This window comes from Stylophora pistillata, chromosome 10 (genome assembly GCF_964205215.1).
Source record: "Stylophora pistillata chromosome 10, jaStyPist1.2, whole genome shotgun sequence".
Taxonomy (NCBI): domain Eukaryota; kingdom Metazoa; phylum Cnidaria; class Anthozoa; order Scleractinia; family Pocilloporidae; genus Stylophora; species Stylophora pistillata.
In genome coordinates this window covers 5072934-5089547 of record NC_142528.1, presented here as the reverse complement: position 1 = coordinate 5089547, position 16614 = coordinate 5072934, and the positions used below count along the sequence as shown (strand labels likewise).

At 42.8% G+C, this 16614-nt stretch overlaps 1 protein-coding gene across 1 annotated transcript in view; it reads left to right on the top strand.

Moving 5' to 3' along the window:
* Positions 1-16614, top strand: part of LOC111333265 (fibrocystin-L) — a 43712-nt gene that overhangs the window by 13238 nt on the left and 13860 nt on the right. Inside the window, exons 17-31 of the mRNA XM_088735591.1 lie at positions 1-262; positions 962-1252; positions 1737-2014; positions 2541-2796; positions 3207-4034; positions 4288-4352; positions 4931-5064; positions 5445-5560; positions 5763-7853; positions 8548-11863; positions 12633-13378; positions 13771-13989; positions 14524-14739; positions 14877-15353; positions 15811-16016. The exon at positions 1-262 is cut by the window's left edge and continues 30 nt beyond it. Of these exons, the coding sequence (XP_088591717.1) occupies positions 1-262; positions 962-1252; positions 1737-2014; positions 2541-2796; positions 3207-4034; positions 4288-4352; positions 4931-5064; positions 5445-5560; positions 5763-7853; positions 8548-11863; positions 12633-13378; positions 13771-13989; positions 14524-14739; positions 14877-15353; positions 15811-16016 (9501 nt within the window). The remainder of the gene's footprint in view (positions 263-961; positions 1253-1736; positions 2015-2540; positions 2797-3206; positions 4035-4287; positions 4353-4930; positions 5065-5444; positions 5561-5762; positions 7854-8547; positions 11864-12632; positions 13379-13770; positions 13990-14523; positions 14740-14876; positions 15354-15810; positions 16017-16614) is intronic.

Below are 16614 nucleotides of genomic sequence, written 5' to 3'. Positions count from 1 at the left end.
GACCAAGTGAGGTTTCGAGTGAAATACCGAGATAGCGTTAATGAAGAGAGATACTCGACGCGCTGGTACAGCTTCATTAGAAGTTCTGCACAGCTCTCCAACTGGGGATTTTCATGTATAGATGTCTGGTCGAAGATTAGCGAGGACTTTGGAGATCAGGCAAAGAGTGTTGAGATGTACAGTATCGAAATCAGCCGCCTTGAGGGGTATGACGAAGATGTTTTCGTGGATAATGTGTGGATTGGTAAAAACCAACTATTAGGTAAATCATTTTACTAAACAACAAACATATGAAATACATATATATGAACTGCGGTTATGAAACGTATATGTGCACGATCCTTCGCAGTAAAGCACTATTTAAGCAATAGTTTATGTCGAATTAATTTGATGGCCTGCTCCCAGTTGGCTTGTTAGCTCAATTGGTAGAGCGCTGCACTAGTATCGCAGAGGTCAGTGGTTCGAATCCCGAACAGGCCTGAATTTTTTTCAGGTCTGATTTTCACTATTGCTTAAATAGTGCTTTACTGCGAAGGATCGTGCACATATACATTTTACTAAAGTTTATTAATTTGGTGGAAGGAGATACGGAGCGATAGGGGAATATTAAATTCCACTTTCGCCATTAGTCTGTTGGGGGTGATAACATTGGGGGAGAGGGATTTTAGAAGCTGTGTGTGTAGAAGAAAAAACGAGGAAGACTCTGTGTACAGATGACCCTGTTTGTCGCAAAAGCTAAACTTGTTTCCACTCATTTAAATGTGAGCTAACTGTTCACTTTCTATATCACTTTGCACTCACCAAGCTAGAAAAACTCACAACTCTTGTTGCAAGTACAAAAAAAAAAATGCGATACGATGGGGAAAATCCAACTTGCTATTCACTTTCTAACTTTCAGATGGGTGTAGCTTGCAGTGTTTAGAATTAAGTAATAGAACGTTGTTTCTTGTGTCCATTTTAGTAACACCAGTGAGCAGTGGCGCCATGCCAAATGGTTTCATCATCAAAGACTACAAAATAGAAAAGACCACTGAGACGAACTGGACTATCTCCCTCCTCCCTGCAAATTGTGGCTCCCCCATGCCGCTGTTTTCCGTTGTAGAGTACACCGGGGAGGAAAATGGCAGCCCTGATGATGTCACGTACACTACACCGGGCCTCAACTCCACTGTCCGAGTGAGAAGAATTCAAGAAGCTTCACCTCCAATAGAAGGAACGTTTAACATCGACTATAACGGAAATGTGATCAAGGGTGAGTAGTTTTCGGAAAAAAAGCTTTGACTTCATAGCAATTATAGCTAGATAAAACTCTTTATAAGACAGCTGACAAAACTATAACTGAGGCACACTTTCACGAGCAGGCGTTGGACATTGTGAGATGGTAGACGCTCGGAGTTGGAATTGCTATAGTCCTATACCCAACAAGTGCGAGTGGAAATGACTGAACAATGACTTTTTGAAATCATCTCTGTATACGTCAAAGTTATAAAGCAACTATTGAACGGGTGGTTTTGTGACAGAAAAAGCCACCTGTCTTAATCTGTCAAAACCATTTTCACCTGACCCCAGCTAAGTAGAACCTGAGTGATCTTATTAAGAAGATGATTGCGAAGAGGACATAATATGCCCTGTTAACACCTACCAGCCTTATCTATCAGATCCAATTCTAGAGCATTAGTGCATGTTATCCAATAAAAAGCGTTGTATTTTTACTTGCCCTATTTATGATGTTGCAGACATTCCAGTCGACATATCTGCAACGAGACTCCAGGATCTTTTCGAGCAGGAGTTCGAAGAAGGTATAATTGAAGTTGAACGATCTGGGCACTGTGCAGAGTTTGAATGGACTTTCACATGGAAGACTCACGGAGGTAATCATCCTGAAGTCAGGGTCAATGACAGCGGACTCACTGGTGTTCAAGTGACCACAACGGTAACAACCATTCAAGATGGCGGCTTATTCTTGGATCCAATCCCTGGTGAATTCTTACGAGTGCCATCGACCCAAACTCAGGTGAGTGATGATGCACAAGGCGTCGTATAACATGACAACATAGAGAAAGGACACACGATAGATATGTCGTCGTGGCAATTATGGCATCTTTATATTTCACTTTCCTAAACGCCCCTCTTCCCCGCCTCTGTTCCATTTATTCAATGAATCCCATTCCATTTATTGAATGATCCCCCTAATCGTCTATCCCTATCCACCGTATGTAGCTTCTTCTCCAGCTCACCGTCTGTTTTTCGTCGTTTATTCTTTCCTCTGTTTCGTATTCCATCTCTTCCTAACTGTTCCGCTGATTTTCTAGTTATGCCTTCTAATCCTCTCTCCACAGTGATACTTATGATGAAAACGGACAATTTTGCAAAAAAGCGCTGATGTGTATTTTATCACAGATTCCGTCCTATATTTCTTTCCTCTTTAATTCCTCTATCCATCCCTGCTTCTGTCTCCTCTTCTCTTGTTAGGTTCTACCAACTTCAGGGATTTCTCTCTTATTCACCCATGCATTCATTTATTATTCTTCTTTACTCAGGTTGTGGTCGTGGTGAACGAAATCACAGGATCGTGTTCGGACAACAACTGCTCTTTCAATTATTCCGCGGACCAAACGCCGAAGCTGACGTCTATATCACCGGCCTCTGGTCCCGGAGGTCCCGAAGGCACAGGGACAGTAATCACTTTGGGTGGCACAGGATTCTCCTCTAACAATGGCGACAATATTGTAACAATAGGTGGCTCCACCTGTGTCGTCATCAGCAGCGATATTGGCAACATAACTTGTCGAGCTGGTAGATATCCTTGTGGTCATGTATTAGCGCAGTTAGTTATTTTTATGTAGATCTCATTGCAAAGCTTATTGGCCTTTCATGTGTGTAGTATGATGACGTGCACCTGCTTAAAAATTAAATTTCTTTGTTTCAATTCTTAGCACATTTTTTGAACTTTCGTAAGCCTCTCCTAAATTGTCTTTGATGCTTTGATGTGCACCTGCTCAGTCAGAAAAATAAATGCCCCTTTCCTGAGTAATCCTTCCTCGGTTCCTTTCATTGCGTTACCTACTTGTGACACATTGCTTTTCATTTACCTTCTTGCTTCAAACAGGTGCACTTAGCTTTTGTAGTAAAGCGTGGCGTCATGTGCTAAACGTAAATTGAAATTTACACTTTTACGAAGCCTGCCTATCTTTTTAACTCCGCAGACTATGGGCCCGGTGGAAGACACTTGGTTGAGGTCCTCGTAAAAGAGAAAGGTCTTGCAGACAATAATCAACTACTTAATTTTACCTACATCATTACTGCTACGTCAGTTAGTCCGGCCAGCGGCAGTATAGCTGGTGGACAGGTGATCACTATTTCTGGCAGTGGCTTCGGAAGCAAAAAAGAAAATGCGTCAGTGTTGCTTGACGGTTCCCCTTGTGACGTACTTACCATCACCATGTCCCAGATCACATGCAGAACCTCTGCACATTCAGCGGGAACAGTTTCTGTAAACATTTCTATCGATGAAAGTTCTGTTACTGTTTCCAATGCATTTAAATACGATTCGTCTCTCACTCTTGACGTCACTAGCGTGAGCCCACAGCAAGGGCGTGTCAGCGGAGGAGAGTTAATTACCATTTCCGGTTCCGGTTTTTTGAATGAGACCAGCGTGCAAATAGGAGATCAGAACTGTGTGATACAGTCCCGTACCGGGGTAGAAATCACTTGCCTTGCTCCACCTCATGCTCCAGGAAAGTTTGCTATTCGACTTGTCACACCAGAAAAAGGTTTTGCGTCGATCCCTACCGCATACAACACCTTCGAATACCTACTTGAAGTCCATTCCATTTACCCCCTGAGTGGCTCAGTTGCAGGCGGAACACACGTTACTATCACCGGCAGGGGCTTTGGGTTTAACGTGACACGTGTCTCCGTTACGGTACAGGGCAGACCATGTCGAGTCCTATCATGCAATGATACCCAAGTTATATGCGAAACAAAGGATAATTTTCAAACTGTGGAAATTGACAACAGTGGACGTCATCCGGGTTAGTTTGCCTTCTTCATTTGAGTAGCAAAAATCCCTGACCATTTTTTAACCCTTATGAACCATACTATGAGCCTTGTGGTACATTGAATACTCACGCTTCTGTCCCTTTTCTGCAGCGGGGGGGTTCTGAGTTTTTTTGAGTGAGATACCTTCGAAAGGAGATTATTTAGTTGCAGATTCATTTTGGAAATGATAACCGATGAATAATCACTGCAAACATGAGCTAACAGTTTTCGTTTCTTTTTCTTCAGAGTTTGGACTTGGATATGAATGGTCACCGAAACACGTGACTTGTTACCAAGGCGATACGGTGAAGGTAACTCAGTAGAGATACACTGAATCTATGGCATAGACAGCTGTTTCTAGATGGGTTGTCGGTAAAAGAGTAAAAGAGCACGTGATAACCCCTAAATGTTCTTTTTAGGACACACTTCCTTTACCTCATTGTGAGGACAAAGCAAGGTGATTTTGATGAATTTACACGTTTAGTTGACTTAGCAAAATTCATCGATTACCCGATGTCCAGTTTACCTTTCGTGATTATCCGGTGCACTTTTGTCCTTTTTTGTCAACCTTTCTCGAAAGAGCTGTGTATCTCTCTACGGCCGTTTTACCTTTAGCATTTTGTTGCATTCATCTATTATCTCTAATCCAACGGTCGAAACAGAAAGGCCATTCCTCTTTGCATGACCTGGCTTGCCAACCAAATCCTCATTGTACGCTGACACTACGATTTAAAATTCTCCTTAATTTTTACGATAGGTTCATTTTACTTCGCTCATTTATCTGCCTATTTGTTAATTATTTAATTTGTTTCCCAATGGATTAATCTATTTTTCATGTATTCAATTATTTTTGTGCTTGTATATATATATATATTTTTTTTGTTAATAGTGGAGCTGGGCCGGTCAGGAACTTTCCAACGCTGTATACAACGTCTTTCAAACAAGAGATTCTTCCTCAGTGCAGCACGATGGGTCAGGTTTTCGCAGCAATGCTCCTTCCAAGACTGGTAGTTTCAGTCATAGGTAACTGAAATGACACAATTATTCCGAAAAAAAAAAGCAGAGAAAAAAAGTCGCCGAAAAGATTTTTGTTTTCATCTACCATATCCAATAGTAGATTGAATTTCTTGTGTCGCAGCAATCGAACAAATCTTTAATTTTGATAATCTCGAATGAAATTTTTTAGCCCAGTCTCCAAGGATCGCCTGTTCTTGAACTAAGATTTCGGAAGAAGATAGAAAAGTGAAAAAAAAAAATGGCATAGAGCCGAAGTGAAAATTGTTTCACCGCAATTGACGATAATTTCGCAATCTGATTGAACAATTTGCCGTAGTCGATAATAATACAGAAAACGCTGCTCGCCTCATTGGTCTTGACGATTATTTTGTACATTTCTTCTAAAGGTTCTCGCGCACAGGAATGTACTTCTATGCTGGAAGCGGATCTGTCACTATGAAAGGCATTGTCAAAGTTCTGTCACTCAGAACTCAGAGCGGACCAATACAATTTGTAGTTGATGGTAAGAAGAATTCTTCCTTACAAATGAAGCAGAAATGTAATCAGTATTTTAGTTCAATGCGATCCTCTCAGTATAGAGTATGGCATGTTTAAATAATCTGAGAAAAAGCTAAATATCTCTGTCTATTCATTGTCTCTTTCCTCTTTACTTCACATAAATAATGATGGAAGTACAAAACACTATGATTTTTGTTTTTGTTTAGGTTTCGAAGCGGTGTATAACTTAAGCTCATCTCCAGTCCCCTCCACAACATGCGAGTCTGGAAGGACAGATAGTTTTCCTGGGTGCAATTCTTCCCAGGCAGTTAAAAACTCTGGAAGCGATGACTATGAGTTTACTTACTTAGACTGCAGCACACCCAAGGTGTCCGCGGTGACGCCTTCCAATGGCACGAGCGATGCGACAATAACAATAAATGGCCGTGGTTTTAGCGACGAAACGTGCCACAATAAAGTAAAGTTTGGCTCCCATGCCTGTGATGTGATTTCATCTAGCGAGACAGAGATCACTTGCAAACTAAATACAGCAGGTTTTCCCGTTGCTGGTGTACCACGTGACGTATCCGTTAAGGTACTTAACCGCGGCTACGCTTTTGTCCAGGCAGATGTGGGTGAAACAGCCCACTTTGTGTTAAAGCCGACCGTTACAGCCCTGTCACCAAAGACTGGATCTCAAGCAGGAGGAACACGGCTCACTATAAAAGGCGATGGATTTAGTAACGCCAACATTGACAACACTGTTCTCGTAGGCTCTACAGAATGTGATGTTATAACCGCATCATTTGATACAATAGTTTGTACGACCCGTGAAAGTACTGAAGAAGCTCAACTGGTCTCAGTGACAGTCAATAATGAGACAAGTGTGTGCGTTGCCGCTGACCCTACCGATTGCAAGTACACGTTTGCAGCTGATAGAACACCAGTAGTAACGATGGCGACTCCAGCAATCGTAGACAGACCAAAAACAGAGTTTCGCTTCCAGATGTTACAACCTCCCACTGCAGACGTGACAGTAACAATTGGAAATCAAGATTGTGGCGTGACGGAGGTCATGTCACAGCTAGTTAAATGTGTTCTTCCTGGAATCGTCTTTGGAAGCCATACGGTGACTCTTCATGAATCCGGAAAAGGATTCGCAAAGTTCAATGATGTATCAGACGTTATTGATAGTAAGGCGAGTGTGATAAGTGTTACTCCGACACAAAGTAGCCGAAATGGAGGCCTAACCATCGCGATAGCAGGAAATGGATTTAATCCGACATCAAGCAGAACTAGTGTCACCATTGGAGGAGAAATATGTGAGATAGTCACGGTAACGTATGGAGCAATTAAGTGCGTCACACCACCTCATTCTTTAAGAAGCGCTGTAACCCTCCAGGTCACCGTTGAGTCTGAGAGCACCTCAGTGGATTTTCCGTCAACAGAGATTGCATACACTGAGGACGCTACTCCTGTCTTGTCGTCCCTCTCAACACCCACTGGGAAAGGCGGGGATGTCTTGACTATCTACGGGACTGGCCTGGATGCTTCGCCCTCTGATAGTGCGGTCCAAGTTCTCATTGGAGATGAACCATGCGCAGTGTTGAGCTCGGATGAAGGAAAAGTAAAATGTACACTGGTAGCTCACGCTGCTGGCTCTAACGATGTTGACGTGCTGGTTCCAGGAAAAGGAAGAGCTACATCTAGGCTTTCCTTCACGTATGATTTAAAGTTAGAAAGCGTCGTCCCCAACGAAAGCGGCTTCGGAGGTGGACGAATTCTTGTTTTTCAAGGGTATGGCTTTGATTCATCTGCGAAAGTAAGAATCTGTGGAAACGAGTGCATTCTTTCTCCGACCCACAACACGACAACCACGGAACTGGCCTGCGAGGCACCAAGTCATATTTTGGACGACATTGATACAATATGCAACATAAAAATGACTTTGAACGGTTTAAGTTCGAACATTGGCATGGGATTTACTTACAAAGTGGCACAGACCTCCCAAATAGCTTCTGTCACGCCACCCCGTGGAGGAACAGGTGGAGGAACTACGCTTACAATACAAGGCTCGGGATTCAGTGATACCCAAAGCGACAATGTTGTCACCATAGATGGCACTGAATGTGTGGTTACCTTCGCAAATTCGACACTCATCCTATGTACAACTGGACCCCATAGCAGGACCATCGAGACTAAAGTTCGAGTGGAGGTTGGAAACAATGGCAAGGCAATAGATGAAGCAGCATATTTCTTCTACGTCGACGTATGGTCGTCGCCATTTACATGGGGCTACAATAATCCTCCTGAAGCAGGTACCGTATTTTTTACATGAAAGTTGATTGGGGCTACGATCAGTGTGGATGTTTTACATTGGTTTGTGGCTTTTTTTAGAAAAAAAATCAACTTTCATCACTGGCATGGCTTCCTTGACTCAAACCTCAACCCTAAAAAATACCTGTCCCTAATGTGCGCAATTACGTAGGTTAAGTGAGACCCAAGTTAAAAATGAAATGCTCAGGATTCTGTATGGCGCCAGAATGATTCCTTTTGTAACGGAAAGCCTTCTTCTTTCGGAGATAAGACTTTTCATGTGAGACAAAATAACTGCGTATGTAAACGAAAATTTCCAAGGGCAGTTGCGATACATCTGACACGTATCTTTAGAGTTTAGGCGGCATTGCCAAATTCTCCTTACGACAAAGATAATTTGGAAGGTTTGGAATTGAGGTAAAATTTATCGTCTTCAATTGCTTAAGCTAGAGAGAAAAATTCTTTAAAAATCAGATCCTTCCATTTTTGGACTCTCTACCTTATTTATGGAACCAGAAAATTAGAAGTCTAATCGTCGGGGTGGTGTAGCGTTAGGCCTTCTTGACATCTCAGATTGCCTCTCAGGTTTCATCTAAGCAGTTTAGTTAAGCAGGGGTGAAGAGGATATAATAAAAGAAACTTATGGATGATCGATGATGGATTCCTGGATTACTCATTGCAATTAATAATCCACAGGCACTTTCGTGACCATTAAGAAAGGACAGACGATCCTGCTAGATCAAGACACACCGGCTCTGAAGTTTCTTCTGATACAAGGAGGAACGCTAATATTTGACATGGAAAAGCCTTCTCTTCACTTGCAAGCAGAAAACATTCTTATAACCGATAACGGTTGCCTCCAAGTAGGTACTGAAGATGACCCATTTCCCGGCCAGGCACTTATCACTCTGCACGGCCATGTTCGTTCAAGAGAGATTCCTGTGTTTGGCACCAAGAGCATTGCGCTACGCGAGGGAAAGCTTGATCTTCATGGGCTACATGTCCCAATCACGTGGACACATCTAAGCTCAACGGCGGAGGTTAACGCAACTCAGCTACATCTTGTCAAACAGGTCTCTTGGAAACCAGGTGATCGCATCATTCTGGCACCAACTGGAAAATCGCAGCGAGAGTTTGAAGAGCTTACCATCACAGCCGTTCTCAACGATAATTACACCTTAGAAGTCTCGCCACCGCTGAAGTACAAACATATTTCTATAATCCAGACGTTCGATGGTATTCATAAAGTGGAGACGCGCGCAGAGGTGGGTTTACTGACGCGAAACGTGAGGGTTCGAGGCTCAGTGCACAGCGCATGGACAGAGAAAATCGAAGCGTGCGAAGACGAGTTTAGACCAGGACAATTTCAGACCCAGACTTGCTTCCAAGGAAAATTTGGCGAAGAAGTTGGAAGCGATGAATTTGGTGTAACAATCATGATTCATGCTCCTGAGGAAAGTAAGAACTTGGTGACAGCAAGGTTTAGTTATGTAGAAATCTCGCATGCAGGACAGGCATTCCGTCTTGGTCGTTATCCGATACATTTTCATCTCAGTGGCGACGTCTCAGGTTCATATGTCCGCGGCTGCGCAATACATCACAGCTTCAACCGTGCTATAACAATGCATGGCATTCATAACCTTCATGTTAGCCATAATGTTGTGTTCAATGTCCGCGGGAATTGCTTCTTCATGGAGGACGGCATAGAAACTGGTAACGTGGTCGAATACAATTTGGGTATATTTGTCATCGCCTCTACATCTGCACTAAATGTCGACATAACTCCAGCAACTTACTGGGTAACAAATGCCAACAACACGGTGCGTCATAATGCAGCCGCAGGAGGAAGCCATTTCGGGTTTTGGTACCAGATGTTTGAGCACCCAGACGGCCCGTCTTTTAGACCGGATTACTGCCCGAGGAATGTCTTCATGCTCGAATTTTTCAACAACTCTGCTCATTCGTTTGGACGCTATGGGTTGTGGATTTTTCCGGTTTATCATCCCATGGAAGGAGGAAGCTGTGGATCAATTATTACTAAGCCTGCTGTGTTTGGCTCTTTTATCGCCTACAACAACATGCGTGGGGCAGAAGCCGTGAAAATAGGAGCAGTTCAAATGCACGACTTTAAAATGCTCGATAATGATATCGCTGGAATTGAATACGTATTTGCCGATACCAAAGATGCTCCGAGGGGGGGTCCTAGAATTAAAAATGCGCTTATCGTTGGTCACAGCCAGGTGAGTGAAGGCCTGGATTTGAAAATACGTAGCAACACACTTTGTACGACCTCCGGCATAAAATTACCACAGTTCTCCAAACTCGTTGTTGAAAACGTCACCTTCGTGAACTTCGACCAAGAAGGCTGTACCTGTTACAGTGCTTGCGCTCAGTGTGTGGAGTTTAAAAAGAAAGGCGGATGGACCACGTACACAATGAAAAATCGTTTTGTGAACTCCCCACGCCGAAGTGCCTTCCTCTGGAGTCATGAGTCGGTCATAGTCGATCTAGATGGCACTCTGACTGGATATCCAAACGGCAGCCTCGTGCCACTAAACGCGAATCTACCACCAGACCATTGTTTCTATTCTCCCCAGGATAGCTACGGTCCTCACAATGGAAGTGTCTGCGACTCAACTGTGAAATTTAGGAGATTTGCTTTTAATGAGGTTGCGCCAGAATCCCTCATAAGCAAAAACGTTTTGTTGGAAAACAGACATGGGATGGACGTGGTGCCTTTCTGCATTAAGTGCTCGACACATCCTCAAGGCTGGGTCACGCTCTTGATACTTGGAGAAGAGTACAACATCACTTTTGAAAATGCTTGGCAGCTAACAAACATCACCTACAGCGGTAAGTTTTACGACATGGAAGAAAATGACCATATCTGGATAAAGCACTGGTTGGTGCAAACGCCTGATCATTTCACCACCACTGGAGCTTATCAAAACAAAACCGACGTCACTCCACCGGCTAACGCTCAACACGGTAACTGGAGTTTCGTAAACGAGACTAAGGAGTTCACATACATTGCCTCCGGCAGGGATGCTCCTCGCACACCAAATAACAACATCGAACCCCGAGATGTCACGCTGCGAGTATATCGTTGCTTTTATGAGAAATGTATTGTTCCGGTACCACCTCCCCCTCCTAAAGGAAGACCTGCAAAAGTCCAGCTTTGGTCCAACGTGGATGACTGGGAAGGCACTGAACCTATGTATGGGGGTTATGGACGAAGGTTACCAACCAATGGGAGTGACGTTATGATACAGACTCACTGGTACATGGTGGCAGACATAGAATTGCCATATTTAAACCAACTGTTCATATATGGAACACTTGAGATAGATGACAGACCAGGTATGGTCCTGAATGCTTCTATTATCTTTGTTGCCGGAGGATTGATCGTAGGATGGCCGGATCAGCCTTATCTATCGAATTTTATGATCAGCCTCCAGGGCAACGTGTATAGTGAGGACCTACCTTTGCGGGATGTTAATGTTGGAAGCAAGGCCCTTGGCGTGTTTGGATTCCTGTGGATGCACGGGCGGCCAAGAAAAGTGTATTGGACTCATTTAGCTGTTACTGCTGAAGCTGGAGACCTTTCGGTACTACTATCCGAGACCGTTGATTGGAATATTGGCGACGAAATTGTCATTACATCGACTACAGTTGAGCCACAGCAAACAGAAAAGTTCTTTATAACGGCCATTACACAAAACAGGAGAAATTTGACTCTAGACAAAGCTCTTCAGTATAAACATATTGCCGTGACTCACACGGCCGGTAATTGGACTTATACTTTGGCGGCAGAAGTGGGACTGTTAACCAGAAATATCTTGGTGGAGGGAGCAGACTACCCAACTGGAGCTTGGGACCAATCTTTTGGATGCAGAGTTCTGATTGGCCGAACGTCAATTGAGGGAATTGAATTTAAGGGCAGTGCCAGGATTGAAAATGTCGAGTTCAACCGCTGTGGACAGGAGGGCTGGATTGATGATTACGATCCTAGGTAGAAAATCAGTTTTTTTCTCTCAATGGACAGTAATGTCACAATCTGATTGGTTAGTTTGCCAATGTCGATAAGAGTACAGACAACGCTGCTCGCGTCAACATGTTACGCAATGCTTTAATCACTGAAAGAATTGCTTTATATAATGTCCATATTGCGGTCAAAAAAAACAAACAAACAAAAAACAAACTGCGTGGCCTGTATTCTTATCGACAACGATATTCGTCATCGCAATGGTCAAAATTTTGTGGACTCACGCTAAACCTCTGTCAATTTGTTAAAAAGCTTTAAACTATCTATAATGTAGATAAGTGAGATTTATACATTTGCGTCTTTTGCGTAACCCCAGAATTTAGAAAAGAGAGTAGAAAAAGGAGAGGGGAAAATTAGAAAGAACAGTTCATGGAGGGTAACTTAATATGAAAGAGAAGCAGAGAGGAAAAAAAGAACATAACAAAACAAAACAAGAAAGTTGTTATACTTTTCCTTATCCCCTTAAAGTTCCTTTTTCAGAAGGAATGATATAGGGGCATGTTATTCAAGGCCTAATTGAATACATTTCCAATGCAAAGTAAAATGTACGAAGAAAACTATGGTCATCAATAGGTTCAAACTTAATACAACAGTCCACGAGAGAAAAGCACGTAAACCCGTGATAGTTACCCCCCCCCCCCCGTTTTTAATCGATCACCTCCTTTCTTTGAAATTGCGAGTGTGTTCTACTTGTAAGTCAGAACCTCACAGGTTACAAATCATTCCTCTGTTTTAGATTTGCTTTAGCGTTCCTCGATACCGGTGACGTGGAAGGAAATACTTCATATGTCCGTGGGAATTCATTCCACGACGGTTTCAACACTGGTATTGGTGTGCTCGGAACGAATAACTTGAACATTGAGGACAATATTGTCCACCACACAGTGGGCCCTTCAATAAGAGTCACTGGCAGCTTTGTTAGTTTATTACGAAATCTGGCAGTTTATTCTATCTCAATACATACATACAACGGACGAAAGGATAAATCAAATCTGCACTGGCCAGGAGCAATAGAAGTGTACGAAGCCAAGGAAGTTATCTTGATTAACAACACAGTGGCTGGGAGTGAACGTTTTGGGTTTAAAATTGGTGGCGAGAAGTGTTCAGACGGCCCAGGGGTATCTGTTGGGAACGAAGTTCACGGTGCTTGGCATGGAATGCATTTTCCTTACAAAGGAGGAATTCCAGGGTGTTCCATGCTTTCTGGTTACCTGACTTGGAGAAACTACGACTATGGTATCTTCCTTTACGGCGAGCCCAGTGTTATAATAGATAACGTCATATCCGTGGAGAATACAGTTGGTATGTTACCGAATGTGTGGGGTCCGCATGCCCTGTCGCATCAGACTGCTGACAAATACGTTATAGTGAGGAACACGCTCATCGTGGGCACGAGTCCTGGTTACGACTGTGAGCATGATAGCATCTTACCATACGCCAGGCAACCATATAACTCGATTAAAATTCAAAAGACACCGGAAGGTATGTGTGGCTTACTTAAATACAATGCTTATACCTTGCATCTACCTTGAAACTCCATCGTTCTTGAAATAATCCTAAAACTTTTCATTGAAGTTGTTTCCTAACTTCACCTATTATAACTTCAAATGGCAAACACTAAGGGTCAAGTGTCAGGACCCAGTTTCACATTCCTTTTCTAAAAACGTATCATGACACGTACTATTTGACGTAGCTGAAGGTAATAAAGAGTATGACTTCGTGACTGCTCATTCAAGCCCTTGGGCAGCACAAAAATATTGGATCATTTATGTCGCGTTTACTTCCGGCCGGTAGATGTCACACGTTGAGAAATGTATAGAGGAACTTAGAACCTTCACATTCATTAACAACGCTGTTATTTTATTTCCTGTCAGACGGTAAAATTGGAATAACTATATCGCAATTTAGCTCACTCCCTGCACTTGGGCCGATTATGACGTGGGAGAGCCCTCATGATTATTCAGCAATTAATGGCTACACTCTGTATCACGAGGTGACCTTCTTTGGTTTTCAAGAGACTTGTGGGAAGAGACATCAAGCTATCATGTCTAACGAGTGGATTGGCGACATTATACATCCCATGGATGTGCGAGGTTTGTCTCGTTCAATGCATAATTTTCCAAAAAGCGACGAATGCGTCTCGATCTCACTCACTTGGTATGAATATATTCGTAGACTACGAATGAATGAGGAAAAATTGGGGAATAGTAGGATTGCTGAAAAGATGTTTCATTACAACAGGCTATATTTAAATTACAATTACCTTCACCTACAATTGCTTACATGTGGCTAACGCTTCAAGACTTACGGTAGGGGTTAAAAGAAAAGGGAGTGAAACATTCAAAGCGTAGAGTTAGAACAGCCACGTAACAGGTTACACATCACAAAGTAGTTTTCCCAACCTATTTAAATCTGTCAGTTAAGATCATTAACCATCCATTTTCCATTTCAGTTGTTCTTGCCTCCCTACTGCCACGTTGGTATCCTTGCAAACTCTTGTTTTGGAATTTCCTCCTCACTGAAAGACACTTCATTTCTTCGAAAAGTCTTGTTCTGAGCTACACCATCATATCACATCGTTGTGTCAAAGGTTCAACTTATTGACAACTGATTTCTTTATCTTCTAGGATTACATTTTGTAATAGTTGACGAAGAATCTAAGCTGCTCTTGAACGTGCCAACACCTCAGTGGGTCAACCCATCCGACTGCGTGGATATGGACTGCGACGCCAGGAGGCAAATCCTTATCCGAGATCTCGATGGTTCTTTGACAGGCGCTGTTGGGGGCTCGGTGCTCGCAAAGGCCGAGTTCGAGTGGGGCGGAGACAAGCGATACGGATTGGGTATGTCACAAATATACCACTTGCTTTTTGAGGGCAGAAAGCTAATTATGCACGTCGAGATAAAATACATTTGGCTCTCGTCGCCAGTTCATGGGGGCTTTGTTTTGTATTAATTACGAGTTTCACATATCGTACAGGTGATTACCGCGTTCCGAAACCTGCCACGACGTTACCCGATGGTACTAGACTTGACATGTCGGTCGTTGCTCCAGAGAAGGGAATTGTTCGCGGTACACCTGGTCATAGCATGTGCTCGTGGTATGGTAACTGGAATGCGTACAAGTGTAACGACATTGATTACAGGATGTTAGTTATTGAGAGTTTAGATGCTGACACTGAGACCAGACGATTGTCACCAGTTGCTCTGATTGCAAATGGTTATGTCAATCTTCTTAATGGGCCCATGGACCACGGTTGGTGCCTGGGATACACGTGCCAAGAAAGGATTTCAACATTTTACGGGATAGTGGCGACTGGAACAAACTACTCTCTTTATTTTACCAGTAATGAGCCCCAAAAACTCAGGCTTCATATGTTAAACAGTGATCCCACAGATGCGGTCCGTGTTGGTATATTCTATCAAAGACCTCAGAGGCAGGATGTGTACAGAGAAGGTATAATCGGTCGACATTTATTCCATTTACTGGAATATAAGCCCAAACACGGCATTTTCGTAAATAAAATTTCGCTTGAAAAACGAGAAAAAAAACGGAATGTCAACACTTTTTTTGGTTCTTAACTTATGATCGCTCGAACCTCTCCCAAGTAAGAACAAGTTGATCTGCTATTTGCGTGATTTTGATTGACAGTGTTTAGCGATTTGTATCGTCGTAATAGATCTATTTACAGTCTTGTGTGTCTGCCAGTCTCTTTGTGCCTATTTGATGAACGAACAAACGATCAAAAGGACGACTGGACGAATTCAAAAAACGGGCGCACGAATAAACACAACGATCGTAGGTGGGAAGAAAGCCAGACAGACTGGCAGAGGAAAGAAAGAAAGCCCACACTTACAGGAAAACGTTAACCCCTTGAGTGTTGGTGTTTATTTGAGTTTACTTTACCCTCTAGGAATATTTATAAATCCAACAAACGCAAGGCTCCAAGGATCAGAATTCACTTTAATTGACAAGCCCGCGGGTGCTCCTGACGACTACTTTGAACCACCGCTGACCAGTGTTAGTGGTGCTAATTATTTCGATCGTGAACGTGCAACTTTATTTGTCGTTTTGCGCGGTTCCAACCCGGTGGACATCATAGTCATGCGTGTCGTTAAGGTAACAAATATAATACCCTGAGAGAGAGTTCATTTTCGTCAGCGTAGTCATAAAAAAGCACGCTGAATTGGTCGACAATGCTTACACCACAAAGTAAAACGTTTTTCGAAGGCTGAAATGTTATTACAAAAGTACCACAGTGGCAGTGTGAAACCATTTTTTAACGTCATAGTATGATAGTTCCATGGCCTAAAATGTAGTTGATGTGATCCGCAGGCAGTTTTCAACAGGAACTTTACACTAAAATCAAACCAAATGAATAGGAGATGGTATCGCTAGAAAGTCTAGTACCCTACTGTGAAGGCATCATCGTTTAGGGTGTTCGTGGTCGCAGCTGAATTCCAACTAAACCGTTTGATTAGCACGCAACGACTTTCATTCTCTAACTGTCGGAGAAGATTTGAACGTACTTTTTCACAATTACCCTATATCATGTAGCAAACAGGTTATAAATACAAATACATTTTTCATGCTGTAGGGCTTTACATTAAACAGCACCAAACTCCTTAAAGTAATTTTTGAGAACATGTCTCACACCTCGAGTCACGAGTTACCAATCAGAGCTCAGGAGTCAAAAGTTTGACTCGCTTATAACAGT